Source organism: Oreochromis aureus, linkage group 5 (assembly GCF_013358895.1).
Source record: "Oreochromis aureus strain Israel breed Guangdong linkage group 5, ZZ_aureus, whole genome shotgun sequence".
NCBI lineage: Eukaryota > Metazoa > Chordata > Actinopteri > Cichliformes > Cichlidae > Oreochromis > Oreochromis aureus.
The window spans coordinates 2,214,984-2,242,679 of NC_052946.1; the positions used below are offsets into that span (position 1 = coordinate 2,214,984).

At 43.2% G+C, this 27,696-nt stretch overlaps 1 protein-coding gene across 1 annotated transcript in view; it reads right to left on the minus strand.

The window, feature by feature from the left end:
- The window catches only part of LOC116334098 (receptor-type tyrosine-protein phosphatase gamma-like), a 419,810-nt gene that overhangs the window by 91,292 nt on the left and 300,822 nt on the right, over nt 1-27,696 (minus strand). Inside the window, exon 7 of the mRNA XM_039612323.1 lies at nt 269-426. Coding sequence (XP_039468257.1) covers nt 269-426 — 158 coding nt within the window. The remainder of the gene's footprint in view (nt 1-268; nt 427-27,696) is intronic.

Below are 27,696 nucleotides of genomic sequence, written 5' to 3' on the forward strand. Positions count from 1 at the left end.
ATACCAAATGAAAGCAATATCAGGAAGAAGGGGCACGAGGACCCTCATGCTCACAGGCCTGTGGTAGAGAACCCAAGCTTAAAAGACAGACTGCCAGCAGAGGCGAGATGGAAATTTTTTTACTTTCACAAAATAAGTTGTGGTTAATTAACTTCAGATTTAAAATACAATAAAAATAAGGATTTGCAATATGTTTAAATGAGTGGTGTTATTCTTATATAACTGAGGAAACAAGCTGACACAGCTGTATTACTAGAATGCTTCTTACCTGTTTGTAAGAGAAGTAGACAGGGCTGCTGAAAATGATCCACTCTACCACCTTACTGCAGGGTGGAGTGGTCAATGAGCCAGTGTAACGATAGTAACTTCCCAGTGAGGATGGCAGCAGGTCCTTCAGCACAAATGGCTCCAGAAAGGTCTCCTTTTCTGTTTGAAAGATAGTAGGACAAATAGTTTCAATCAATCCAATATAATCTATATAAAAAGCCTTATTTCCTTGTAAATTGAAGTGGCAAGCGTTTAAGGAGATGATCCAGACTTGCTTCAGAACCTTTAGGTTTAATATCTTGATTTCCTTTGATTTGTGCTTTCATAATTTAGCATCCTCAAGCTGACAGAGATAACAACATATGATTGTCAGCCTTGAAGTAATGTTGTGAACTTTAACGTAACTCAGTGTTTAACACTTTAACAGACTGCTAAGAACATGGTTGGGTAAAAAAAGCTTTGAAGATGAGGAGAAGAGGAAAAATGTAGGGAGAAGAGACCATAACAAAATGAGGAGTTAGCTCATACTCATGGTGAGTGTGTTACAGACATTTTGAACCAGAAAAAAAAATCATGTTTGGATTCACCGTTCTATCAGACCTGCTGCCATTGCTTTTCAGTCCAGTTCTTGTGTCTTTTCTCCCTGTTCCTGTGCTTCTTTTACAAACTGCCTTGCAGTTTACTTCAAAGTAGCCAGTGAATGCCTCTGCACCATCAATGTGAAATCAAAAGGCTGAATGAAAGGTTCTAATAGCAAACACAGGGAAACAGTGTCTTTGCAAGGGTTTGCAGATTTACAGATGGAAACATTCATGATAGCAATGATGTGCTGGAATGATGAGAAAGATGAGTTGTGGTGGCTGGGAGGAGCAAGTGGTTTTCTTTTGTCAGGTTATTTATTTATGTTTAATGTTTGACTTGACTAATGTAAATCTGGTGACAATATTAATTTTGTTAAAAAAATGTCCAGTGACACATGTCCAGGATACTCATCACTAAACTTTTTCACATACAGTGAAAAAGTGCTTGCCCCTTCCTGATTTCCTAGTGTTTTGGATATTTGTAGCACTTACATGTATCAGATCATCAAACTAATTTGACTATTAGACAAAGATAACACAGGTAAACACAGAATGCATTTTCTAAATGATGATTTCACTCATTAAGGGAGAACAGTTATCCAAACCTACCTGGGCCTGTGTGAAAAATTAATTGCCCCTCTTGTTAAATCATGAAGTAACTGTGATTAACGACATTTGTTGGAATGTTGAGTTCAGTTTCACTCAGGCGTGATTTCTGGCAGACCTGTTGAATCAACGCATCACTTAGATAACAATAATAATAATGGATTGGATTTATATAGCGCTTTTCAAGGCACCCAAAGCGCTTTACAATGCCATTATTCATTCACGCTCACATTCATACACATAGATAGGATCTGTCTGACAATGTGAAGGAGGCTAAAAGAGCTCAAAAAGCAACACACCATGCCACAATCTAAAGAAACACCTGAGAATCTATCAGTCTGGAAAGGGTTACAAAGCAATTTCAGCATTTCAGAAAAGGAACATCATACCAGCAGGAAAATATGGTGGTGGAAGTGTGATGATCTGGGGCTGTTTTACTGCCCCAGGACCTAGAAGACTTGCTGTGGTAAATGGAGCCATGAAATTCGCTGTCTGCCAAAACATCCTGAAGGAAAATGTCCAGCTATCTCTTTGTGACCTCAAGCTGAAACGCACTTGGGTCCACCACTCAAGTCCACCTCTGAATGGCTTAAGAAAAATAAGCCATTCAGGACTAGGGTAGTCAGAGTCCTGACAAGATGAGTGGCCTAAAAGTCCTCCACAGTGCTGTAAAAGACTCGTTGTGAGTTTTCACAAACCTTAAAAGTCTGCAAATGAGCTCTTCAATTAAGGACCTCCGAACAACGCTAGAAGGCTCGTCTAGCACAGCACGAGAAGTCTGAGACCAGGCAACAAAGGAAGTTTGACTTGTTGTACATCGGAAACCATAGCATAATAAGGAGAGTGTCCTCAGTGGCCAGAAGACTGAAGGATGCCCCACAGAGGATGTGCACAAATATGTGAAAAATTTGTCTGACAGACAGCTCACCCGAGCACAGAAAAACATGCGTGCTAAAGGGTTGAATTATGCTGTGACACCGAGACAAATCCTGCTAGTGGAACTGATCACAGCCACAGAAACAGCGATTCAAAATAACAACATTGCAGACGAGACGTAGAAGCAGAGCAACCACGGACAAAAGTTTCGGCCTGTCTCAGCAATGCAAAGCCCCCAGCATCCAACATCAGCATGGAGGAGAGGAAGGCACTCACATCACTTAGTAATGACAACAACATTATCATCCTTCCAGCAGACAAGGGTAGGTGCACAGTTTTGCTAAACCAGAAAGACTATCATGAGAACATTTTCTCACTGCTCAGTGACAAAAATACTTATGAGCCCCTGAAACGAGACCCAGGAAGTGGTCACATAAACAGGGTGATAGACTGTCTGAAGCAGTCAGAACGGACCTCATACCACAGGCTGTACCCAGGGGTATCTACACCAAGTCTCTATGGATTACCGAAGATTCATAAACAGGGTGTACCTTTAAGACCAATTGTATGTATGATCAACTCTGTCACCTATATCATCTTTAAGTTTCTGGCTTCGATCCTCAACCCTCTGGTGGGCAGCTCTGAACACCACATCCAAAACACCCTGGATTTTGTTGAGAAGGTGAGAGATGTCATTATGGAGGCAGATGAAACCATGGTCTCGTATGATGTTACATCTCTCTTCACTTGCATCCCAGTCACGGAAGCGTTGGAGGTAAGCGATTACAGGATGACACCAACCTCTGCAACAGGACCACTCTCAGCAAGTGTGTTTGCTTTTGGAACTGTGTCTTCATTCCACCTATTTCACATACAAGGGTCAGTTCTACAGGCAGAAACATGGGTGTGCCATGGGCTCCCCAGTTTCACCCATCGTGGCCAATTTGTACATGGAAGAAGTGGAAAAGAGGGCTTTGCTATCCTACCCTGGAACACCACCAAGCCATTGGTTCAGATATGTGGATGACACCTGGGTGAAAATCAAATCTCAGGATGTACCACAATTCACGGATCACATAAACTCGGTGGACCGACGCATCAAATTCACCAGGGAGGATATGAAAAGTGGCAGGTTAGCCTTCTTGGACTGTGAGATTTCCATCAGTAATGGGGGACATCTAAAACATGCTGTCCAAAAATTGGTCCACCCCAAGGATCGGGTCCCCAGACACAAACAGAGTAATATAGTGTACGCTGTTAAGTGCCAGGATTTATACATCGGGGAAACTAAACAACCTCTGGTGAAGCGGATGGCACAACACAGAAGAGCAACCTCATCAGGCCAGGACTCTGCAGTCTATTTACACCGACAGGCCAGTGGACACTCTTTCAATGATGAGGATGTACACATCCTGGACAGGGAGGAATGTTGGTTCGAGTGGGGAGTCAAGGAGGCCATTTACGTGAAAAGGGAAAGACCATCTCTGAATCGAGGAGGGGGCCTAAGGGTACATCTGTCACCATCTTACAATGCTGTGATTGCAGCCATTCCCCAACTCTCTGTGAATGGTACTCATGGCCATTGATCAGTGGTTGTTGATCAATGGTCATGATTTGTTCCTTCAGTGGGCTGGTTTCAGTCATTATGCAAATGTACTATTTATAAGATTGAGGAAACCTGCAGTCAGCTGAGACTGAAGAAGTCACTTGGATGAGTGACAAAACGTTTCTCCCACTGAAAACGGTAGGTCCAGATGAACAGAATCAACTTTTGGGGATTCACAAACCCTTGATACTAGTTTTAGTAGTCTTGTTTTATTTCTGTTATTTATGGTGAGAGAAGGAAGACAGGATAAAGACATGCTGTGGAAGAGAGCCAGAGATTAATAACTAGTGTGATTCAGTGCAGAGAGGTCTATTAACTCAGTGGTTCCCAAACTTTTTTTGCCAGGCCCCCCTTTTTTACAAGAAAAATGTCCTCCCCCCCCCCCCCCCCCCAAACACATCCTTCAACCACACACACCCATATTTTGCTCCATTGCGGTTTATTTCACACCTCAAACATTTAGTAAACAATTAAGCAAATACAAGTAAACGGCAATAAATTACAGGTAGTAATAAAATAAACTACTAACTCTTTTACACTACGTCCACACCTACACGGGTATTTTTGAAAACTCAGCTGTTTCTATGCGTTTGGGCTTTTCGTCAACACGTAAACGGCGTTGCGATTCACCGAAAACGGAGATTATTTAAAACTCCTTTTTTGCGTTTACGTGTGGGACGAGGATTACAGAGTTAAATCACGCAACGTCAAAGCTATGTGCCTCTTTTCACGTCACGCTGTGCGCCATGTTATTGTTTACATGAGATGAATTGCAGAATGGCAGATAGAGACAAAATACTGTTACTGTTAATCTGACTATCTTCAGGTTTTACACGCTTACATACACACGCAGTTACTGTCCCTCCATTTAGAAAGGCAGAGGCGTCACGGTGTAATTATTTTACGTGTAGTTGTTTTTTTTCCCCCTGTGTAATAATTTTCAACATTGCTGTCAATACATTTCTCAAAAAATGCCTCTCTGTGCAAAATGGGTTTAAACACATAAACAGCTGTGGGATACTGTTTGTCCGTGATTTGAACCGGGGGAACAAATTACGGCAGGATCAGCCTGATATTATTTGTATCCCGCTGTAACTTTACTGCACAAAGAGCTAACATGTCCAAAATGTCAGGAGTAGTTAGTCATTACAAGAAGTGTTTGTGAACTAAAAATCAACATTGTTGGATACTGTTTGTCCGTGATTTGGAGAGCCCAGCGCTGCTCCCGACGCAGGGAAACTAATTCTGCAGGGGAGACCTACCTCGGCACTTGTGCAGGTGAAGCCAAAGGGAAGATATGCTTCACCATATTTTCTAGTCTTTGGCTTGGAAGGAAGTTGGTTTGGAAACATATTTGGCGATGCTTCATCTCCTGCTTTGCGTTTGTGTGGGAGCCCCGTCAAAAACCTGTCCACAGTGTCTAAGCGCTCTTTTTTTTTTTTTCTTTTCATACCGCGCCCCCCCTGCAATGGCTCTGCGCCCCCCCTAGGGGGTGGACCCCACACTTTGGGAACCTCTGTATTAACTCATAGTGAGTGAAGAAGAAACACCCAGTTTATCATGGGAATCCCCGGCAGCCTACACCTATTGCAGCATCACTAAGGGAGGATTCAGGGTCACCTGGTCCAGCCCTAACTATATGCTTTAGCAAAAAGGAAAGTTTGAAGCCTAATCTTAAAAGTAGAGATAGTGTCTGTCTCCCAAGTTAGTGTATTGTGTTGTGTAGTTAGTGTGTAGTGTAGTCGATAGTTTTGTTGTATCAGAACAATGAGGTGACTGCTGAATGTCACAGGTGCTGCCAAAAAGCCATCCAAAGCAGATTACAGAGTAAACGCTGTCTCCAGGTGAAAAACAGGAGGAGTGATACACCTCCTGCTGTCGGGCCTGCAGGTATCAGGTTGTGATGTTTTCCTTTATCTTATAGTGGACAGAAATGGGTTTTTTGGAGTGGCACTAATAATTTGTGTGGCATCTTATTTGATACAGGGCACCTGATTGTTCTGTAAATAGTTTGAAATTGTTATAAAACACCCGCCTTGGCTGCAAATAACTTTGATGTTTGCTAAACTCTGTTACTTTTTTGAAGAAGTAACTAGTAACTATAATTAATTACTTTTTCAAAGTAACTTGCCCAACATTGGTCATTATATACTGTATTTTGCAGACAAAGAGTTAGAGGACTCTCTCCCAGCACACAGCAGGAGCTTCACACAGACTCATAATACAAGTCAGAACTTTATGTGCGTTTTCAAAATTGGAGTTCAAGTTACTTTTACTTAAAATAGTGTTATAATTGTCATGGTTCTGGGTCGGTGACCCAGTGTTTTTGATTTTGTACTCTTATTTTTGATATTATGAATTATGACAGTTTGTTTTGGTTTCCCAAGTGTTCATTCTGTGCTCCCTCTGTTTTCCGTCGTCCCTGCCTGTGTATCCCCTCTAGTGTGGTCAGGTCCCTGTGTGAAGCCCGCGTCTCGGAGTCTGTGTCCTTGCGTGTGTGTGTGTGTGTGTGTGTGTGTGTGTGTGTGTTTCCTGTTTTATTTTGAAGGTCCGTGTCTTATGTGAAGGTGTCCTGCTTTGCTTCCCTGTCTCGTCAGTCCTGATTTCTCCCAGCTGTGCCCTCCTTCTGTGTCTCATTCCCTCGTTACTTCCCAGTGTATTTAAACCCTGTGTTTCTCTGAGTCTGTGTCGCGTCGTCCCTCAAGCTGTGTGTTTCCTTGTGTGCCTCCCCGTCAAATGTAAGTTTATATTTCCCAGTTTAGTTTTGTATGCTTTCCCCCTGCCAGCAATAAAGCTGAGTTTTGAGTTCATCCTTCGAGTCTGAGTGTCTGCACCTTGGGTCCTACTCCTGCCTGCCACACAGCGTTTCATGACAGAACGACGCGACCAGACATGGACCCAGCAGCACTCAACCCACCAGAAGAACTGCGTCAAGACATTATTTACTCTGTGGAGAGACTCCTTAGACTCTGGTTAGAACATGAGGGGAAGGAGCTCCATTGCGCTTTGGAAACTAAGCTACAGAGATTGATTTCTGGTCTCCCTTGGCTTCTCGGTGCGCTCCACCCGCTCGAACAGGATTTTATCCTAAATGAGCTCCACATTCATCCCCCAGCTGCTACAACTCACCTGCCCGACAGGCCGGACGTGGAGCTGCCCGGCCCATTGGAGTCATCATCAAAAAGGAAGCGGCGATCACGCCGCCGGCGTCCATCACCACAGCTAGACCCCGTGACCTCTGAGTCGCCAGCTGTGGTAAAAGAAAGAGACAATATCCAAGAGTTTCCTGAATTTGGGACTGTTCATTCTGGAACCATTTGTTTTCACTCAGCTGCCCAGCCTCCTGCAGCCCACTCAGCTGCCCAGCCTCCTGCAGCCCACTCAGCTGCCCAGCCTCCTGCAGCCCACTCAGCTGCCCAGCCTCCTGCAGCCCACTCAGCTGCCCAGCCTCCTGCAGCCCACTCAGCTGCCCAGCCTCCTGCAGCCCACTCAGCTGCCCAGCCTCCTGCAGCCCACTCAGCTGCCCAGCCTCCTGCAGCCCACTCAGCTGCCCAGCCTCCTGCAGCCCACTCAGCTGCCCAGCCTCCTGCAGCCCACTCAGCTGCCCAGCCTCCTGCAGCTCACTCAGCTGCCCAGCCTCCTGCAGCTCACTCAGCTGCCCAGCCTCCTGCAGCTCACTCAGCTGCCCAGCCTCCTGCAGCTCACTCAGCTGCCCAGCCTCCTGCAGCTCACTCAGCTGCCCAGCCTCCTGTAGCTCACTCAGCTGCCCAGCCTCCTGTAGCTCCATTTTCACCTCAGCTATCGCTCCAGCCATTAATTCAGTATGCTCTTCAGCCTCCTTCAGTTCGGCCTGCCACTGAGTTGCCCTTAGCCCCATCATCCACACTACCACCTGCTTCTCTTCCACCACAATCATCACCACACTCAGCCGTCCAGGCTACCACTCAGTCAGTCATTCACTCTATAGCCCTGCCATTAATGCACTCGGTAGCTGAGCCATTAGCCGCCTGGCCCGCAGCCAATTCAGCCACCCTTCCACCCGTTGCACCTCAACCACAACCGTCACTGCAGTCTCCGGCAGTTCAGCCTTCCCCAGTGCAGTCTTCCACTCAACCACCAGCTCCACTTTCTCCCCAACCGTCACTACTACCTCTAGCTCAGTCTCCTGTACAGTCGCGCCTCTAGTTCGGTTCCTGTGCAGTCACCCCTAGTTCATTCCCCTGTGAAGCCATCAACTCCACCACCCACTCCTCTTTCACCACCACCAGTAGCTCAGCTCGCACCTGACCCATTGGCCCAGTTCTCCGTAGCAGTTCAGTTTTCTGGCCAGCGTAACATTGAGCCAGGGGTCCCAATTCCCTCTGGCTCTGCATCAGCTCCTGCTGGAGGCTCTGATGAGCCCATCCAGCACTCCGCGGCTCCCATGCCGCCACCTGCCTTCTCCGCTGGAGGGTCCGAGGGGCCCGTCCAGCCGCCTGTCCCCGCTGGAGGGTCCGAGGGGCCCGTCCAGCCGCCTGTCCCCGCTGGAGGGTCCGAGGGGCCCGTCCAGCCGCCTGTCCCCGCTGGAGGGTCCGAGGGGCCCGTCCAGCCGCCTGTCTCCGCTGGAGGGTCCGAGGGGCCCGTCCAGCCGCCTGTCTCCGCTGGAGGGTCCGAGGGGCCCGTCCAGCCGCCTGTCTCCGCTGGAGGGTCCGAGGGGCCCGTCCAGCCATCCTCAGCCTCCATGTCCGCAGCGGCCTCCGAGTCTTCGTCCTCATCAGCTGCATCGCCCACGCCGTCGCCTGCAGCGCCGCCGTCTCCGGCAGCGCCTCCGTCTCCGGCGGCGCCACAGTCTCCGACTTCCATGCCGTCGCCTTCAGCCTCATCTTCACCTGGTCCAGCCTTCGAGCCTTCAGCCTCGTCGCCCGGTCCAGCCTCTGCTTCGGCTTCAACGTCGCCCGGTCCAGCCTCTGCTTCGGCTTCAACGTCGCCTGGTCCTGTGGCTGCCACGCCCCCGTCTGTTCCTGCCTCGTCAGCTGGAGGGCCCGAGGAGCCCGTCCAGCCACCTGCTGCAGCCTCACCTGCATCGGCTCCGGCTTCGCCTGGCGCAGCCTCTGCATCAGCCTCTGCATCAGCCTCTGCATCAGCCTCTGCATCAGCCTCTGCATCAGCCTCTGCATCAGCCTCTGCATCAGCCTCTGCATCAGCCTCTGCATCAGCCTCTGCATCAGCCTCTGCATCAGCCTCTGCATCAGCCTCACCTGCATCGGCTTCGGCTTCGCCTGGCGCAGCCTCTATCTTGCCTGGAGCTGCGGGGGCCTCGCCGTTCTCAGGTCACCAACTGCCGCCTCGGCGTCGCCGGCCGCTTTCCAGGCCTCTGAGTCGGCATCATGGCCGTCAAGGGCGGCCCCCCGAACTGCTTCCACGTCGCCGCCGTCCGCACGGCCGGCCCCCCGAACTGCTTCCACGTCGCCGCCGTCCGCACGGCCGGCCCCCCGAACTGCTTCCACGTCGCCGCCATCCGCACGGCCGGCCCCCCGAACTGCTTCCACGTCGCCGCCGTCCGCACGGCCGGCCCCCCGAACTGCTTCCACGTCGCCGCCGTTGCTGTCCGCACGGTCGGCCCCCCGAGCTGCTTCTATGTCATCGCGGCCGTTGGTTTCTGCATGGCCGGCATCCTGACCGGCTCTGTCGCCTGTGCCACCCACCTGGTCGGCCCCCCGACCGTTTGACTTATGAACTTTTGTGCCGGCGACCTCCGGGTCGGCCCCCTGACCTGTTTTTCTGTTGCCGCCGTTGCCGTCCGCACGGTGGGGCCCCTGACTTCCTGCTGAACTGTTCTTTGTGCGCCAGTGTTTTTGTGCGCGTGTCGTTTTTGGGCTCCTGGTGCTCCTGTTTTGTTTCGCCTCGGGCCCTCCTTCCTGGGCCCCCGCCGCCCGCCCTGGTCGGGTTGTTTTCTGTTTTTGGTCATTTTTGTTTTCTTGTGTTGGGCTGTCTGGGGCCAGCCCTTGTGGGGGGGGTACTGTCATGGTTCTGGGTCGGTGACCCAGTGTTTTTGATTTTGTACTCTTATTTTTGATATTATGAATTATGACAGTTTGTTTTGGTTTCCCAAGTGTTCATTCTGTGCTCCCTCTGTTTTCCGTCGTCCCTGCCTGTGTATCCCCTCTAGTGTGGTCAGGTCCCTGTGTGAAGCCCGCGTCTCGGAGTCTGTGTCCTTGTGTGTGTGTGTGTGTGTGTGTGTGTGTGTGTGTGTGTGTGTGTGTGTGTGTGTGTTTCCTGTTTTATTTTGAAGGTCCGTGTCTTATGTGAAGGTGTCCTGCTTTGCTTCCCTGTCTCGTCAGTCCTGATTTCTCCCAGCTGTGCCCTCCTTCTGTGTCTCATTCCCCTCGTTACTTCCCAGTGTATTTAAACCCTGTGTTTCTCTGAGTCTGTGTCGCGTCGTCCCTCAAGCTGTGTGTTTCCTTGTGTGCCTCCCCGTCAAATGTAAGTTTATATTTCCCAGTTTAGTTTTGTATGCTTTCCCCCTGCCAGCAATAAAGCTGAGTTTTGAGTTCATCCTTCGAGTCTGAGTGTCTGCACCTTGGGTCCTACTCCTGCCTGCCACACAGCGTTTCATGACAATAATACTACACAGATCATGAACAAGATTTTTTTTAATTGTCATTGTAAGGGCTAAAGCACTTAATTAAAAGTATTCTAACAGAAATGTAAATGCTGTGATTCTTTTAATAAACCGTGTACCTTGGATGGATTCGTGACCACAGTGCACATGTCAGATGTTGCTCACAGTGGTCCAAGGGACCGTTCAGAGAGTTTGTGTGTTTGCTCAGGCACATGAAAAATTAGAGGGAACATTGGTTATGACCATCACTAGAAGATTGGTGATTCTGTCCCTGGGTGCTCTAGTCTGCATGCTGAACTGGAATAAATAGTGTATTAATTATTTCAAGTCCACTGAAGGTAACAAAAACCAAAGCACAATGGTTCTCATTGCAATTCAAAGTAACAGAATGTAGCAGAATGTTTTGTTATACGAAACAGCAGTGAAAAAAGGTGATCATTTGTCATTGCATTCATAAACTAATACAAATTATTCTTACAAAAATTGTCACAGCCTTTTAAGTCCCAAACACAAAAAATAGTCCAAGAAAAGGCGTGGGTGGCAATGGGAGGTTTGTTTTAGAATGCACTTCTGACTTCATTCTTTAAAATTACATGACGTTTATTTAGTGGAAAAATATAAACAAAAATTAACCAAATAATTTCTTACAACTTAAAATTAAAGTTCAAAAAGTGGTCAAAAACTCATTTCGTCATCCCATCTGACATTTGGCAAGCAAAAAACAGCCACCACACCCCTCAAGGGTGCTCTTAATCGCTTAATCAATGGGACGGTCCAGAAGTTAATAAACCAATCACTTTTCTAAAAACTTTTTCCAAAAGCAAAATCAATTACAAATTTATATAACAAAAACTAGGTAAGGACATTCTTACAATTTTAAAGAAAAAACAAAAATGAATACAAATTACGATTTATAAACATTCAACAAAAATGGCCACATCAAAAATATTTTTCAAATCTGAAATTTCTGTGCTTACATTTGTGAGAGCTTTTTAGAACTTAAATAATTACAGGCTAGAAAAAAATGAGAGTAAGATTTTAGGGGTTTATGTATTCAGTATTTTGCTCCTTTCTATCTCCTCACATACATATGTATCCATCGTGTGGGACTTGACAAGAGTACCTTTACTGTTGTTTTTATCTTTTTGTCTCCCTTTATGCAGCCTCTCAGTTCATGCTTTGTCTGAAACAAACTGTTTTTGCTTATATCTCTTTAAAGAACAAATTCCCTCACATTCCCAGGCTTTGTGGGTTCTTGCCAGAGGTTCCTAATACAAAGAGAAAACTTTCTAAATAACATAAGTTCTCATTCTTTATTGGAAATAGAAACTTCTCTGATCTATACAGATATACCTTAAGACAAATCTAACCTCACTTATTGTAACATTTGTAAGAGGAAAAAAATAAGCTTATTTGCTTAATGTTTCCGCTAGCAATGGCATTTGGTCACTGGTAACATCCCACTTCTTCTCCCCTTAAAAGAAACTTGTACACAACTTTTTTCTTTCTTTTTATACTTCTAGTGACAGATACATTTAAAAGTGTAATATAAAAAGTTTAAAATACATCTATTCATACGCAATCCCATTATATCATGTTTGGTTGTTCTGAAGCAAAATGAGGGCGCATGTATCTTCATTCAAACCATCTAGTCTCTTAAAAATACCCAGCCTTGGAGCATTTATCCTTAGATCCACATAATGCATAGCACAGCTAACAGAACTAAATAAATGCTAACTGTAAATACTACATGCTCTCAGTGAATTACTAAATTAATAAATACAAAGTCTTCACAAAACTGCTGTAATGGGGAAAAAACACCTACTGAAGCTGGTGCTCAACAGATTTCAAGTAGATAGTAAAATCTATTAAATACACACACAAAAAAGGACAGCAGTAAAGACACAGAGAGAAACAGATAAAGAAAACAGAATTTCTCTTTTGCAAATTCTCATAGTATTGCTACTTTGTTGAAAATAAATGTTAAGTATATCCTAGTAATCATAAGTAAACCAGCTGTTGAGAGTGAACTCATCTAATGGGGTGATATGATACTGTGAGATATTTTTTTGACATTTAAGTTTTTTATTGATTTTGCAACACATACTTAAACCTATATATAAGAGAAGTAGAAAAAAACAACAAAACAAAACAAAACAAGACAAAAACAAAACAAAACCAAAAAAAAACTACTGGTGTTCACCCCTGCCCTTACAAGTCTAAAAGAAAGAAAAGGGTAAGTAATGTCGAGGGGAGAAATATTTTACTGCTATTATTTGCTGCTATTTTATAATCATCATTACCATTTCATGGGATGTTGCTTTCATAGATGCATTCAGATGTTCAAATATATTGGTAGTATATTAGCCTTTATTACAGGTCCAAAGAAGAACCATTTTAAATGGTTGAGTTGAATCTATAATTTAAATGTTATTAATGCTTTTATGATCTCTGTGTAGAGGGCAGAGACAGGAAAATACTCTCTGTGCCAAAATGAGACAGGAAATGCGTCTGCAGAGCATGTTTTGCAGAAGTGAAACCGAAAGCAGAGTGATTTCAAGCCAAAGAGCAGGGTGTCATTATGCATGTATCGTTGATTAACACACACTTAGTTAGAGGGATCACTGATAGGGGAAAGTTCAAGTTGCTTAAGTTGAGGTCAACTAAGGTTCAGAAAAGCAGATGCAAACTCTGCACGTACAGACAGACAAATAGTGAGAGGTCATGACACGTACGCAGTACACAGCATGCGCGCCCTCGCGCGTGCACGCACACACACACATACACACCATGGTAGATCTATTTTGGTAGGGCAAATGCAGAAGTGTGCCGAAGTACTTAGAGGAAGTGCACCAGACGAGCGACAGCGAAGAGGGGAAGCACCGACCCGAAGACAATGTTCTTTAGAGCTATGTTAAAGGTTCATGGAACAGTTTGTGGTTTGGATTGACGTAAGCTGTACTATTGTCTATTTTTGTAAAAGAGGGGGGCTTTGTTATTGTACCCATATAAAACCTTGTCTCATGATTGTAAGTTCAGTTCGACGCTGAAATCTGCACAGCGGTCGGACTCACACATGTGTTTATTAAAATGCCGTCTAAATTGCACACGCCTGGATCTGTGGTTATTTATGGATTCTTCTCTCAACATTGAACCCTAACAGTAACAATGAGTTCCAACAAAAGAAATGCAGAAATAAGCAAATAACATTGGTCACAGTTAATAGTCCTTCAAATTATGATATGGTCATGATTTCCTGTTTGCTTCAAATAGCTCCAGAAGTAGTCCCACTGTTCATCTCTGACTTCTGTATCATTTTTAAGTTTATTCAGCATGGACTCATAGGAAGCAGTCTCTACCATTGCTCTGATCCAGTCTTTCAGTTCAGGACGTACTGTAGTCTTCCAGTGCCTAAGGATAATCCTCGATGCAGTTACCAGTCCGACCATAACAACCGTAAAAATATTTTTATGAATTCTTGGAATATGAGAACGGTCTCCCAACAAGCACAATTCGGGAGTTAGGGGCACTTCTAATCCTGACCAACCTTTTAAGAGTGTGACGACTTCCTTCCAAAAAGGAGCTATAAGGGAACATTCCCAAAAAGAATGTAGGAAAGTCCCCGCCTCAGTTTTACATTTCCAACAAAGATAGTCAGGCATAAGCTTCATACAATGTAATCTTGTTGGAGTATGATAATATCTATGCAAAATTTTATATTGTATACATTTGCTCTTCGCCTCCTTAACATGACTCCCATTTTCCGGCAAAATGCCCATCCATTTTTCATTTGAAATTGGTGCATTTAAATCTTTCTGCCACAAGGTTTTAATGTTCGAACATTCCCCACTTCTATTATTGTTTACCAACCTATAAAAACATGATGCTGTGTGGTGCTCTGAGGCATATTTATAAAATCTAGAACAAGATTTTCATGTCGCCTTCTGAACTTCGACATCACTCAATGTCTAATTTGCAAATATCTCCAGAAATTTTCCTTCCCTTCCAATTTATGTTTGAACAAGGTCTTTATAGGACATAATTTCCCCATCTTTAAATAAGTCACTAATAACATTTATGCCATGAGACTGCCACAATTTCCAAAACACAATTTTTTTCCCTATATGAATAGCTGGATTGTTCCAAAGAGATGAGTAAAACTGCACATGAGGTGATATTTTAAGAATTCTATGTATATTGAGCCAAACCTGGCTAGAATGAAACAAAATTGGGTTCGTTGAAGTGCAGCTTTGAGACAACATACCTTTTGGATCAAAAGGAGTATAAATCTCAGACTCTATGCTTAGCCATTCCTGTCCTGCTTGATTTTTTCCCCAGTAATTAACCAATTTTGCCATCTCGAATGACACTGAATATAATCTTGGATCGGGTAAACTTAAACCACCCTTCTCTCTAGGAGCATATAATTTACTTAGCTTGATTCTTGCCCTTTTCCCATCCCACAGAAACTGCTTAATTAAGTCTTCATACTGTTTAAAAAGACCGGACGGTATCGCAATTGGTAACATCATTACTACATAGTTAAATTGGGGAGATATGATCATTTTTACAATATTTATTTTGCCCCACAATGAGATTTTTAATTTGCCCCATTTTTCTATATTTGTTTTTATTTTTAGAAGGACTGGGTCAAAATTAAGTTGGGGTAGGTCCTGGGGTAGGTCCTCCATATCTTGGCTTAGCCTAATCCCGAGATACTTCATCCCTCTAGGTACCCATTTAAAATTAAATTTTTCTACCATGTGTGGATAACATAGTGGTGATAGTGGCATTGCTTCAGACTTTCCCCGGTTAATAGTGTAACCGGACACCTCGGAGAATGCATTTATGGTGTCCATTAAGTGTGGCGCTGATAAAACTGGGTCTGTTATAATGGCAAGAATATCATCAGCATAGAGGAGGAGTTTATGTTCCTGCTGCCCACTTATGACGCCTTTAATCTCCTTGTTTGATCTAATACTCACTGCCAATGTTTCTATAAAAATTAAGAACAAAAGGGGGCTTAAAGAACAACCCTGACGAGTTCCACGTGACAAACTAAAAAAAGGTGAAACCATACCATTTGATATTACCGCAGCCTTTGGTTCTTTGTATAGTACTTTAACCCAGTTTAAAAAGTGTGGACCAAACCTGAACCGCAACAAGGTTGAAAAAAGAAAGCTCCATTCAACTTTGTCAAAAGCCTTCTCCGCATCTAAGGAGAAAGCTACTATTGGAGTATCTTTAGACTGGCTCAACCACATCAAATGGAGTAGCTTTCGAATGTTATCTGAGGAAGAGCGTGTTTTCATAAATCCAGTCTGATTTGGATGTATGATAACACCCAAAACTTGCTGCAACCTTAAGGCTAGAACTTTTGTAAGTATTTTGCAGTCCAAATTCAATAGGCTTATTGGTCTGTAATTTGATGGATCTGTATTATCTTTATCTTTTTTTGGTATTAGTGAAATCAGTGCCTCATTAAATGTAGCTGGGATCTGCCCATTTTCGAAAGCTTCTTTATAGACTTTTTGTAGCACCGGAGCAAGAATGTCAATAAATGTTTTATAATACTCAGCTGGTAGGCCGTCGTTACCCGGTGATTTCCCTGTTTTCATCAAAGTTATTGCCTTTCTGATTTCTGCCTCAGTAATGGGACCCTCGAGCCCTTCCATTTGATCCTGTTGCAGTGTGGGCACGTCCAGTTTAGACAGAAAAAGGTCTTCACCTGTTTGATTTCCTAAAACAGTAGATGTATATAAACTTTTATAGTAATTCATGAATATCCTATTTATTTCTCTAATTGATGTGACCAAATTATTTTCATGTTTAATAGCTGGAATGAAGTTTGAGAAATCCTGTTTTTTAACCTGTCTTGCTAATACTTTACCTGTCTTTTCACCACCTTCATAAAATGTAGTATTCAGGCGAAGCATAGAATATGCAACTTTTTTGTTGTATATCTCATTCAATTGAAATTTTAATCCACATATATCCCTATATAGTTGCTCTGTATAAACCCCTGAAAGCAGGTTTTCTTTATATTTGATTCCTTTTTCCAATATTTGGATTTTATTCAAACTTTCTTTCTTCTTTTTAGATGCATATGCTATTAGCTTCCCCCGAATGTATGCCTTAGAAGCTTCCCACACTGTTCCTATGTGTTTGGTGCTTCCAATATTGATTTGGAAGAAATATTTGAGGTCTTCCTCAAGTAAGGTCTGAAAAGACTTATCCAATAAAAGGGAGACATTCATTCTCCATCTAGATCCTACTCTGTTCTCTGTGCCTAATTTAATACACAATTCCACTGCTGCATGATCAGTTGGCCCAATGCTCTTAATAGCACAACTTTTTAGACAATTAAGCAGAGTATTTGAGATCAGAAAAAAATCCAATCTAGAAAAAGATTTGTGAGAATGGGAGTAGAAGGCGTACTCTCTTTTAGTTGGATTACTTAACCGCCATACATCTGTCAACCCCATGTCGTCTTTTAACATGTGGACTGCCTCTGTAGTTTTATTACCAACAGAACTCCCGAAACTACTCCTGTCAAGGGCACCATCCATTACTTCATTAAAATCTCCAGCTAAGATTATTTGTCCTTCCATCTCCCCCACAATTTTATTAACATTGTGATAAAAAAGTGGGTCTCCCTTATTTGGGCCATAGATATTGCAAAGAATCATCATCACACCTTCAATCTGTGCCTGGACACATATTATTCTTCCCTCTGCATCTTTCAGTTCCTTTACCAGCACAAAGTTAATATTTCTTCTGATGAGGATGATAACCCCATTGTGAGCACTTGAGAAGGAGCTGTAAAAAATATGACATGCCCACCCAGTTTTAAATTTTGACTCTTCACCTTGATTTAAATGTGTCTCCAGTAGAAATACTACGTCCGCTTGTGTTGTTTTTAAATAAGACCATATTTTACATCTTTTAGCAGGACTACCGTATCCATTTATATTCCATGTCATTATTCTAATAAATTTTCCTGTCATTTTGCGAGAAAATTAGCAATAATTTGAAAACAGTACTCCTGCATTTTGAAGTGATCATTCTCCCTTCCCAACTGACTAACCCTGACCCTAACTGACAGAATTTGCCACCAGCCAAGACCCCTGAACCGAGAAAACATTTTGAAATGGGAAGAGAACAAACAAAGCAAAACAAAACAAAACAAACAAACAAACAAAAAAAACTTGCAGTTCGCTGCAATGCAGCGTAAAAAACAGAAAACAAAAACTAAAAACCTTATCGGGTCCGTGATCGATGCAGACCAGCTTCATAGCTTCGTCCCAGATGGCAGGCGGCACAGATCCGACTCCCACCGACTTATCAACTGCATGAGATCTGGTTCGTAGCTCAAGTTAAAAGCTAGTCCACCGTCCGCATTTCCTCATTCCCGTTGTTGAAAAACTTCTCCGCTGCTGCTGCCAATGTGAAACTCAGATTCCTTCCCTTCCATCTCACCTTAAGTGTGGCCGGGAACGCCAGGGTGTAACGCGCATTGTGTTGTTGTAGTTTTCGTTTCACCATTATAAAGGCCTTCCTCTTCTCCGCCAACTCCTTTGTCATATCGGGAAACACAGACACTCTGCTCCCTTCCCATTCGAAGCCGCGTTTTTCTTTCGCGGCTTTAATAACTTTATCTCTTGCTGACTCACGCAGGAACCGGACGAGCACTGGCCTCGGAGGTTTGTCTGGGTCCGGCATAGAAACCAGGGCGCGGTGAGTGTGCTCAATCTCAAACTCGGGGTTATCCATATTTAATCCAAGCCCCTCAGCCATCATCTTGTGGACGCTATTCAACAACGCCCCGTCAGCACCAACAGATTCTCTTAGTCCAATTATTATGTGTGCCTATGCCAAGAGGCACACATATTACTATTCCTCGGATTTATTATTATGTGTGCCTATGCCAAGAGGCACACATATTACTATTCGTCGGATTTATTATTATTATTATTATTATTATTATTATTATTCTCCAGTTTCCGCCTGAAATTTTGCAGCGAATCTCGCCCCGCAGTTTTGAGACAAGCTTCATATATGTTACCTCATTTTGTGCGGCTGGATCAGGAATGGTGTGCTATGACTTTTGGTGTTTATAACTATTATAGTTTTTTAAATATTAATATTTTAGTGAAAATTTTCCCGCGCCTCTCTGCCTAACAGTTTTGACAATAGGGTTACATATGTTAGATCATTTTGTGCGGCTGGAGCTGGACTAGTATGGTATACACTTTTGGTGTTCATGACTTTTATAGTTTTTGAAATATTTAGATTTTAGTGCAAATTTAGGCCAATTTCCATAGAAACAGACTTTATTTGTGGTGGGTTGGCTCTCTCTAGTGGTATACCGGGAGTAGTACGGCCGAAATCTGTATGCTTGTTTTTAAACTCAATATCCCATAATGCATAGCACGCCTCTGCCGAGTTCAACAATGGCGGACACCTCTTCGTTTTAAACGTCTTTTATTCGTGTTTCTAGGTCACAAAATGAACTTTTAAGATATTTTCAGGCGAGAATGTAGGTGTGTAAACTTCAAATATCTGCTCGTTTTGTCAAAACATCCCATATTATATCTGACGATGTTGCCGGCTAACTAGCTAGCGTGGCTAGCGCCGCTAGCTAGCGCCGCTCAATGTGGAAATAATAACTGAGTTGTTTGGTCTTGGCTAACGCGCAGCTACAACAGAGAGCAGCTATCTACCGGTGTGTGTCAGAAAAACATGCGGGAACGAGACATAGGAGGCGGCGGGGACCGCCGATCGACCGGTGGTAGATCGTGGATCAGGCAAACCTAAGGCAGGAGCGTGAGGTGAACTGAATTTCAGGTAAGAAGTTATGAATTGCACAGGAGTTTCTATAGAGCTGTGTGTGCGCTAAGTTACTGACGTTGAACTTTATTTTATTCATAACGGTTAGTCCGTGAGAGTTGCCGTACAAACGGAATCGCCCCACATTCAGAGAAAATATTACGATTTATTCTGTCGTTATGAAGCCTCCCTGTCATTCTCTGGCCTGTTGCAACTTCAATCGTGAAACTGATCAACGATCGGCTTTTAAGCTCTTGTTTATCGCGCTAAACAACAGCAGCACGTTTAAGCTTGATCAGCTGTTGTTAGAATTCATTTGATTTTAATTTTGCGGCTGGTCCAAACCAGGAGATGTCCTTACTGAATCATCAGAGCTGAACTGGTGATGGAGAAACAGGTTTACCCTTTACAGGGCTCGCATAAAATCGCTAGCCCGACGTCCCGGGGCTAGCGATTTTTCCAATCGGGCTACCAAAATCCATCTCAGCCCTGCCCGTCGGGCTATCATGGGAGGGAAAGATATGTCAATGCTTTTGCATTCTTTCGCAAATGTAGCTGAGTAATTATGTCATCGGCATCGATGAGCCACTGTCAATATGTGACACATTGAAATCGCGTTTGAATTTGCGCTTGTTTTTGCTTTCACTTTCACTTTGCGCTAACTGTGTGTAGAGAGCGACAGCACTAATTGGTAAGTCACAGATTAATTGTACACCAATTCCTCTGACATCGTCTTATCAATCGTTAGCTTACTATCAAACATGACAAGTGAAATCTCCTGCAGCAAGCTTAAACGTGATAGAGGCTGATTACGCAGAGAATTGCTGATCGTTATGTAAGTATGCATGTAAGAGCAGATGGATTTAAGCAGGTATTTTAGTTCTGCAGAGCCAAACAAGAGAGGTCAGGGTGAAGAAGGGGCAGCCAAAGAAAAGCCAACCACAAAACGGAAAAGTTATGACAAGTCAGACTATGAGGGAAAAAGAAAGCGCAGCTTTATGGTTTCATGGACTAAAGAATTTATGTGGCTGGAATACGACGAGCTAAATAACCTCATGTTCTGCCGGGTGTGTTGTGAGTTTCCCTCGATTTCTGAGTCGACAAGCGCCTTTGTTACTGGGACCAGTCATTTTAAGAAAGACCCCATCAGAACCCATGACAAATGCAAGAAATGCATTATTGCCCAGTCTGCAATATCTTTCCCAGAACAAACACCAATTGCAAAAAGCATACTAAAAATAAACCAAGCATAACAAGAAGTCCTGAAAAATCTGTTTAGAACAGCCTACTATGTTGCAAAGAGTGAACTACCACTGGCAAAATTTAGCAGTCTTTGCAAACTTCAAAAAGCAAATGGCCTAGATCTTGGTTGCACTTGCCTCTTACCTGTGATTTCAGTGGAAATGTCAAAAATAAGGATCTGACACAGACTGATTCCTGTTGTACAGTTCTTACAAGTTCATAGAAATTTGTTCAATTAGAACCAAATATTTGAGTTGATGATTGAAATTGTTGTTGTAATTTGTGTTTTAAATATTTTTAGATTGATGTTTTGTTTCCTTTACAATATTATACTTTAATGTATAATATTGTAAAGGAAACAAAACATCAATCAAAAATTGTCCTCTTTTTTTTTTTTATTCGGGCTACTTAAATTTATTACCAAAAACTGAAGAGTGCCTCCCGAAGGGCTACCAGGGATTTTGAAATTTTATGAGCCCTGCTTTTAGGTGACATGAATGAGTTGAAGGAAGTTATGAACTGTTTCTCAGAGACAAATAAACACCCAGCTCCTGTTTTTGTGTAGCTGACAGCTGGTAACTGTGCAGGGGCGGATCTAGCAAAGCTTTTGCCAGGGGCCAGGTAGGGCATTAACAGGAAAGGGGACACAAAGATATACTTTTCTTTCTTACTCTCGTATAAAATATTTAGCTTTTTATTAAATAGTTATCTGCATCTTACAACCAAAGTTTGTATAATAATACACAAGATTGGCTGTAGACCATTGTTAATCATTTACTGTGTAAAAATAACAAAAACAAAAAGTAAATGCAAAAGTGCATAAATATTTATTTTACGTGTTTGATGTGTGTGGCGGGCGTGGTCTGCAGTGCCGCTGCAGGGGAGGTGGACCCACGGGCGTAAAGTCTGTGCTCTTTCGGCTGTTTTTTGGTGTGTGTCGGGCTGTCAGTTGAAAAGCTACAGCCGGCTGTGTGGGTACACCAAGCATGTGTGAAAAGTGGTCCATAACGTAATGCTTCAAAGAGTGTTCATGCAAACATTGTCGGGTCTGCCGTGGTACAATGGGACTTCTGCTCATGAACCTGTGTGCACAGCATCTGCAAATCGGGGCTGTGCAAAGTCACTTCATCTTTACCCAAAACTGTAAGCTGTCATCTGTGAGGCGCGAGCGGTGTTTGTTTTTACCATAGTTCACGGTGGAGAATGGCTGCTCTTCTGAGTTTTGCTCTCTGTAGCCGTATGAATGTCAAACTACACTGATTCGCAGCGGCATAGGCACACATAAAATTTCTTCTGAAATTTTCGCTTTCTAGTTATTATTATTATTCTCCAGTTTCCGCCTGAAATTTTGCAGCGAATCTCGCCCCGCAGTTTTGAGACAAGCTTCATATATGTTACCTCATTTTGTGCGGCTGGATCAGGAATGGTGTGCTATGACTTTTGGTGTTTATAACTATTATAGTTTTTTAAATATTAATATTTTAGTGAAAATTTTCCCGCGCCTCTCTGCCTAACAGTTTTGACAATAGGGTTACATATGTTAGATCATTTTGTGCGGCTGGAGCTGGACTAGTATGGTATACACTTTTGGTGTTCATGACTTTTATAGTTTTTGAAATATTTAGATTTTAGTGCAAATTTAGGCCAATTCCATAGAAACAGACTTTATTTGTGGTGGGTTGGCTCTCTCTAGTGGTATACCGGGAGTAGTACGGCCGAAATCTGTATGCTTGTTTTTTAAACTCAATATCCCATAATGCATAGCACGCCTCTGCCGAGTTCAACAATGGCGGACACCTCTTCGTTTTAAACGTCTTTTATTCGTGTTTCTAGGTCACAAAATGAACTTTTAAGATATTTTCAGGCGAGAATGTAGGTGTGTAAACTTCAAATATCTGCTCGTTTTGTCAAAACATCCCATATTATATCTGACGATGTTGCCGGCTAACTAGCTAGCGTGGCTAGCGCGCCGCTAGCTAGCGCCGCTTCGATGTGGAAATAATAACTGAGTTGTTTGGTCTTGGCTAACGCGCAGCTGCAACAGAGAGCAGCTATCTACCGTGTGTGTCAGAAAAACATGCGGAACGAGACATAGGAGGCGGCGAGGGGACCGCCGATCGACCGGTGGTAGATCGTGGATCAGGCAAACCTAAGGCAGGGCGTGAGGTGAACTGAATTTCAGGTAAGAAGTTATGAATTGCACAGGAGTTTCTATAGAGCTGTGTGCGCGCTAAGTTACTGACGTTGAACTTTATTTTATTCATAACGGTTAGTCGGTAGAGTTGCCGTACAAACGGAATCGTCCCACATTCAGAGAAAATATTACGATTTATTCTGTCGTTATGAAGCCTCCCTGTCATTCTCTGGCCTGTTGCAACTTCAATCGTGAAACTGATCAACGATCGGCTTTTCGCGCTCTTGTTTATCGCGCTAAACAACAGCAGCACGTTTAAGCTTGATCAGCTGTTGTTAGAATTCATTTGATTTTAATTTTGCGGCTGGTCCAAACCAGGAGATGTCCTTACTGAATCATCAGAGCTGAACTGGTGATGGAGAAACAGGTTTACCCTTTACAGGGCTCGCTAGCCCGGCGTCCCGGGCTAGCGATTTTTCCAATCGGGCTACCAAAATCCATCTCAGCCCTGCCCGTCGGGCTATCATGGGAGGGAAAGATATGTCAATGCTTTTGCATTCTTTCGCAAATGTAGCTGAGTAATTATGTCATCGGCATCGATGAGCCACTGTCAATATGTGACACATTGAAATCGCGTTTGAATTTGCGCTTGTTTTTGCTTTCACTTTCACTTTGCGCTAACTGTGTGTAGAGAGCGACAGCAGCACTAATTGGTAAGTCACAGATTAATTGCACACCAATTCCTCTGACATCGTCTTATCAATCGTTAGCTTACTATCAAACATGACAAGTGAAATCTCCTGCAGCAAGCTTAAACGTGATAGAGGCTGATTACGCAGAGAATTGCTGATCGTTATGTAAGTATGCATGTAAGAGCAGATGGATTTAAGCAGGTATTTTAGTTCTGCAGAGCCAAACAAGAGAGGTCAGGGTGAAGAAGGGGCAGCCAAAGAAAAGCCAACCACAAAACGGAAAAGTTATGACAAATCAGACTATGAGGGAAAAAGAAAGCGCAGCTTTATGGTTTCATGGACTAAAGAATTTATGTGGCTGGAATACGACGAGCTAAATAACCTCATGTTCTGCCGGGTGTGTTGTGAGTTTCCCTCGATTTCTGAGTCGACAAGCGCCTTTGTTACTGGGACCAGTCATTTTAAGAAAGACCCCATCAGAACCCATGACAAATGCAAGAAATGCATTATTGCCCAGTCTGCAATATCTTTCCCAGAACAAACACCAATTGCAAAAGCATACTAAAAATAAACCAAGCACAACAAGAAGTCCTGAAAAATCTGTTTAGAACAGCCTACTATGTTGCAAAGAGTGAACTACCACTGGCAAAATTTAGCAGTCTTTGCAAACTTCAAAAAGCAAATGGCCTAGATCTTGGTTGCACTTGCCTCTTACCTGTGATTTCAGTGGAAATGTCAAAAATAAGGATCTGACACAGACTGATTCCTGTTGTACAGTTCTTACAAGTTCATAGAAATTTGTTCAATTAGAACCAAATATTTGAGTTGATGATTGAAATTGTTGTTGTAATTTGTGTTTTAAATATTTTTAGATTGATGTTTTGTTTCCTTTACAATATTATACTTTAATGTATAATATTGTAAAGGAAACAAAACATCAATCCAAAAATTGTCCTTTTTTTTTTTTTATTCGGGCTACTTAAATTTATTACCAAAAACTGAAGAGTGCCTCCCGAAGGGCTACCAGGGATTTTGAAATTTTTGAGCCCTGCTTTAGGTGACATGAATGAGTTGAAGGAAGTTATGAACTGTTTCTCAGAGACAAATAAACACCCAGCTCCTGTTTTTGTGTAGCTGACAGCTGGTAACTGTGCAGGGGCGGATCTAGCAAAGCTTTTGCCAGGGGCCAGGTAGGGCATTAACAGGAAAGGGGACACAAAGATATACTTTTCTTTCTTACTCTCGTATAAAATATTTAGCTTTTTATTAAATAGTTATCTGCATCTTACAACCAAAGTTTGTATAATAATACACAAGATTGGCTGTAGACCATTGTTAATCATTTACTGTGTAAAAATAACAAAAACAAAAAGTAAATGCAAAAGTGCATAAATATTTATTTTACGTGTTTGATGTGTGTGGCGGGCGTGGTCTGCAGTGCCGCTGCAGGGGAGGTGGACCCACGGGCGTAAAGTCTGTGCTCTTTTCGGCTGTTTTTGGGTGTGTGTCGGGCTGTCAGTTGAAAAGCTACAGCCGGCTGTGTGGGTACACCAAGCATGTGTGAAAAGTGGTCCATAACGTAATGCTTCAAAGAGTGTTCATGCAAACATTGTCGGGTCTGCCGTGGTACAATGGGACTTCTGCTCATGAACCTGTGTGCACAGCATCTGCAAATCGGGGCTGTGCAAAGTCACTTCATCTTTACCCAAAACTGTAAGCTGTCATCTGTGAGGCGCGAGCGGTGTTTGTTTTACCATAGTTCACGGTGGAGAATGGCTGCTCTTCTGAGTTTTGCTCTCTGTAGCCGTATGAATGTCAAACTACACTGATTCGCAGCGGCATAGGCACACATAAAATTTCTTCTGAAATTTTCGCTTTCTAGTTCTTATTATTATTATTTTCCTTTTTCCGCCTGAAATTTTGCAGTGTATCTCGACCCGCAGTTTTGAGACAAGCTTCATATATGTTACCTCATTTTGTGCGGCTGGATCTGGAATGGTGTGCTATGACTTTTGGTGTTTATGAATTTTATAGTTTTTAAATATTAATATTTTAGTGAAAATTTTCCCCGCTCCTCTGCCAAACAGCTTTGACAATAGGGTTACATATGTTACATCATTTTGTGCGGCTGAAGCTGGACTAGTATGGTCTGACTTTTGGTGTTTATAACTTTTATAGTTTTTGAAATATTTAGATTTTAGTGCAAATTTGGGCCAATTCATCTTTTGGCGCCAAATAAACAGACTTCATTTGTGGTGTGTTGGCTCTCTCTAGTGGTATGCCGGGAGTGGTACAGCCTGTCTACCCTTATTTGGATTACCGTAATGATGACAATTTCAACGGTGCGCACAGCGTCGCTGCTTTCAGGAGCCATTGGAATTTTTAAGGTTGCGCAAATCATTCAAAAGTTACGGTAATGCTTGGTGGAAAACTCAATATCCCACAATTCATAGCACGCCTCTACAGAGTGAACAATGGCGGCCACCACTTCGTTTTATATGTCTTTTATTCGTGTTTCTAGGTCACAAAATAAGCTTTTAAGATATTTTCAGGCGAGAATGTAGGTGTGTAAACTTCAAATATCTGCTTGTTTTATCAAGACATCCCATATTTAGCGACAGTGCTCTGACGACGTCGGTCCTGCCTGACAGCTAGCCGGCTACCTAGCTAGCTGCCGACTTGGCTGCAAATGGATAGCGAGGGGACTCTCTCTCTCGCTAGCTAGCACGACGGAGTTTATATACAGCTGTGTGCGCTAAGTTACTGACGTTGGACTTTATTTTATTCATAATGGTTAGTTCGTAGAGTTGCCGTACAAAGCGGAATCGTGCCACATCCACAGAAAATATTACGATTTATTCTGTCGTTACTGAAGCCTCCCCTGTCATTCTCTGCCTGTTGCAACTTCAATCATGAAACTGATCAATGATCGGCTTTTTCGCTCTTGTTTGTTTATCGCCTAAACAACAGCTGCGTTTAAGCTTGATCAGCTGTTGTTAGAATTCATTTGCTTCTAATTTCTAGTATCAGCTGATGTCGATGTGGAAAAAATAACTGAGTTGTTTGGTGGTGGAGCTACAACAGAGGGCAGCTATCCACCGGTGTGTGACAGAAAGGACATGCCGCGAACGAGACATAAAAGGCGGTGAGGCTACCGCCCGATCGACCGGTGTTTGCTAACGCGGAGGTCAATCGTGGATCAGGGAAAGCGAAGGCAGGAGCGTGAGGTGAACTGAATTTCAGGTAAGAAGTTATGACCTGCACTCTATTTGGGTCAGATATAAACCGAGTTTAGGTGTAGTTTATTTAGCAGCAGTTCTCTTATGTGTTGCTGATAGCCGGCTAGCTAGCTAGCGCCGCTAGCATAGTTAGCTAAGCGCCGCTAGCAACCCTTGGTGAAAAAGCACCCAGGCTTGGCTTATATTGAGGCGGGTGAAACTCGTGTCAGCACCGGTCGCTCTCTATTTGGGTCAGATATAAACCGAGTTTAGGTGTAATTTATTTTCGTTGACCTTTACAATCGTAATGCCACGGGAGTTTATATACAGCTGTGTGCGCACTAAGTTACTGACGTTGGACTTTATTTTATTCATTAGGGTTAGTTCATAGAGTTGCCGTGCTGTACAAAGCGGAATCGTCCCACATTCAGAGAAAACATTATGATTTATTCTGTCGTTACGAAGCCTCCCTGTCATTCTCTCGCGTGTTGAAACGTCAATCATGAAACTGATCAATGATCGGCTGTTCGCTCTTATTTATCGCGCTAAACAACAGCAGCACGTTTAAGCTTGATCAGCTGTTAGAATTCTTTTGATTTTAATTTCTAGTATCAGCTGATGTTTGCTGGAGCATGAAGATGAAATCAGGAGATGTCCTTACTGAATCATCAGAGCTGAACTGGTGATGGAGAAACAGGTTTACACTTTAGGTGACATGAATGAGTTGAAGGAAGTTATGAGTTGTTTCTGAGAGACAAAGACCAAGCTCCTTTTTTGTGTAGCTGACAGCTGGTAACTGTGCAGGGGCGGATCTAGCAAAGCTTTTAGGGGGGGGCATTAACAGAGAAAGGTGGACACAAAGATATACTTTTCTTTCTTACTCTCATATAAAATATTTAGCTTTTATTAAATAGTTATCTGAATCTCACAACCAAAGTTTGTATAATAATACACAGGATTGGCTGTAGACCAGGGGTGGGCAATTCCAGGCCCGAGGGCGGTGTCCCTGCAGGTTTTAGATGTGTCCTTGAACCAACACAGCTG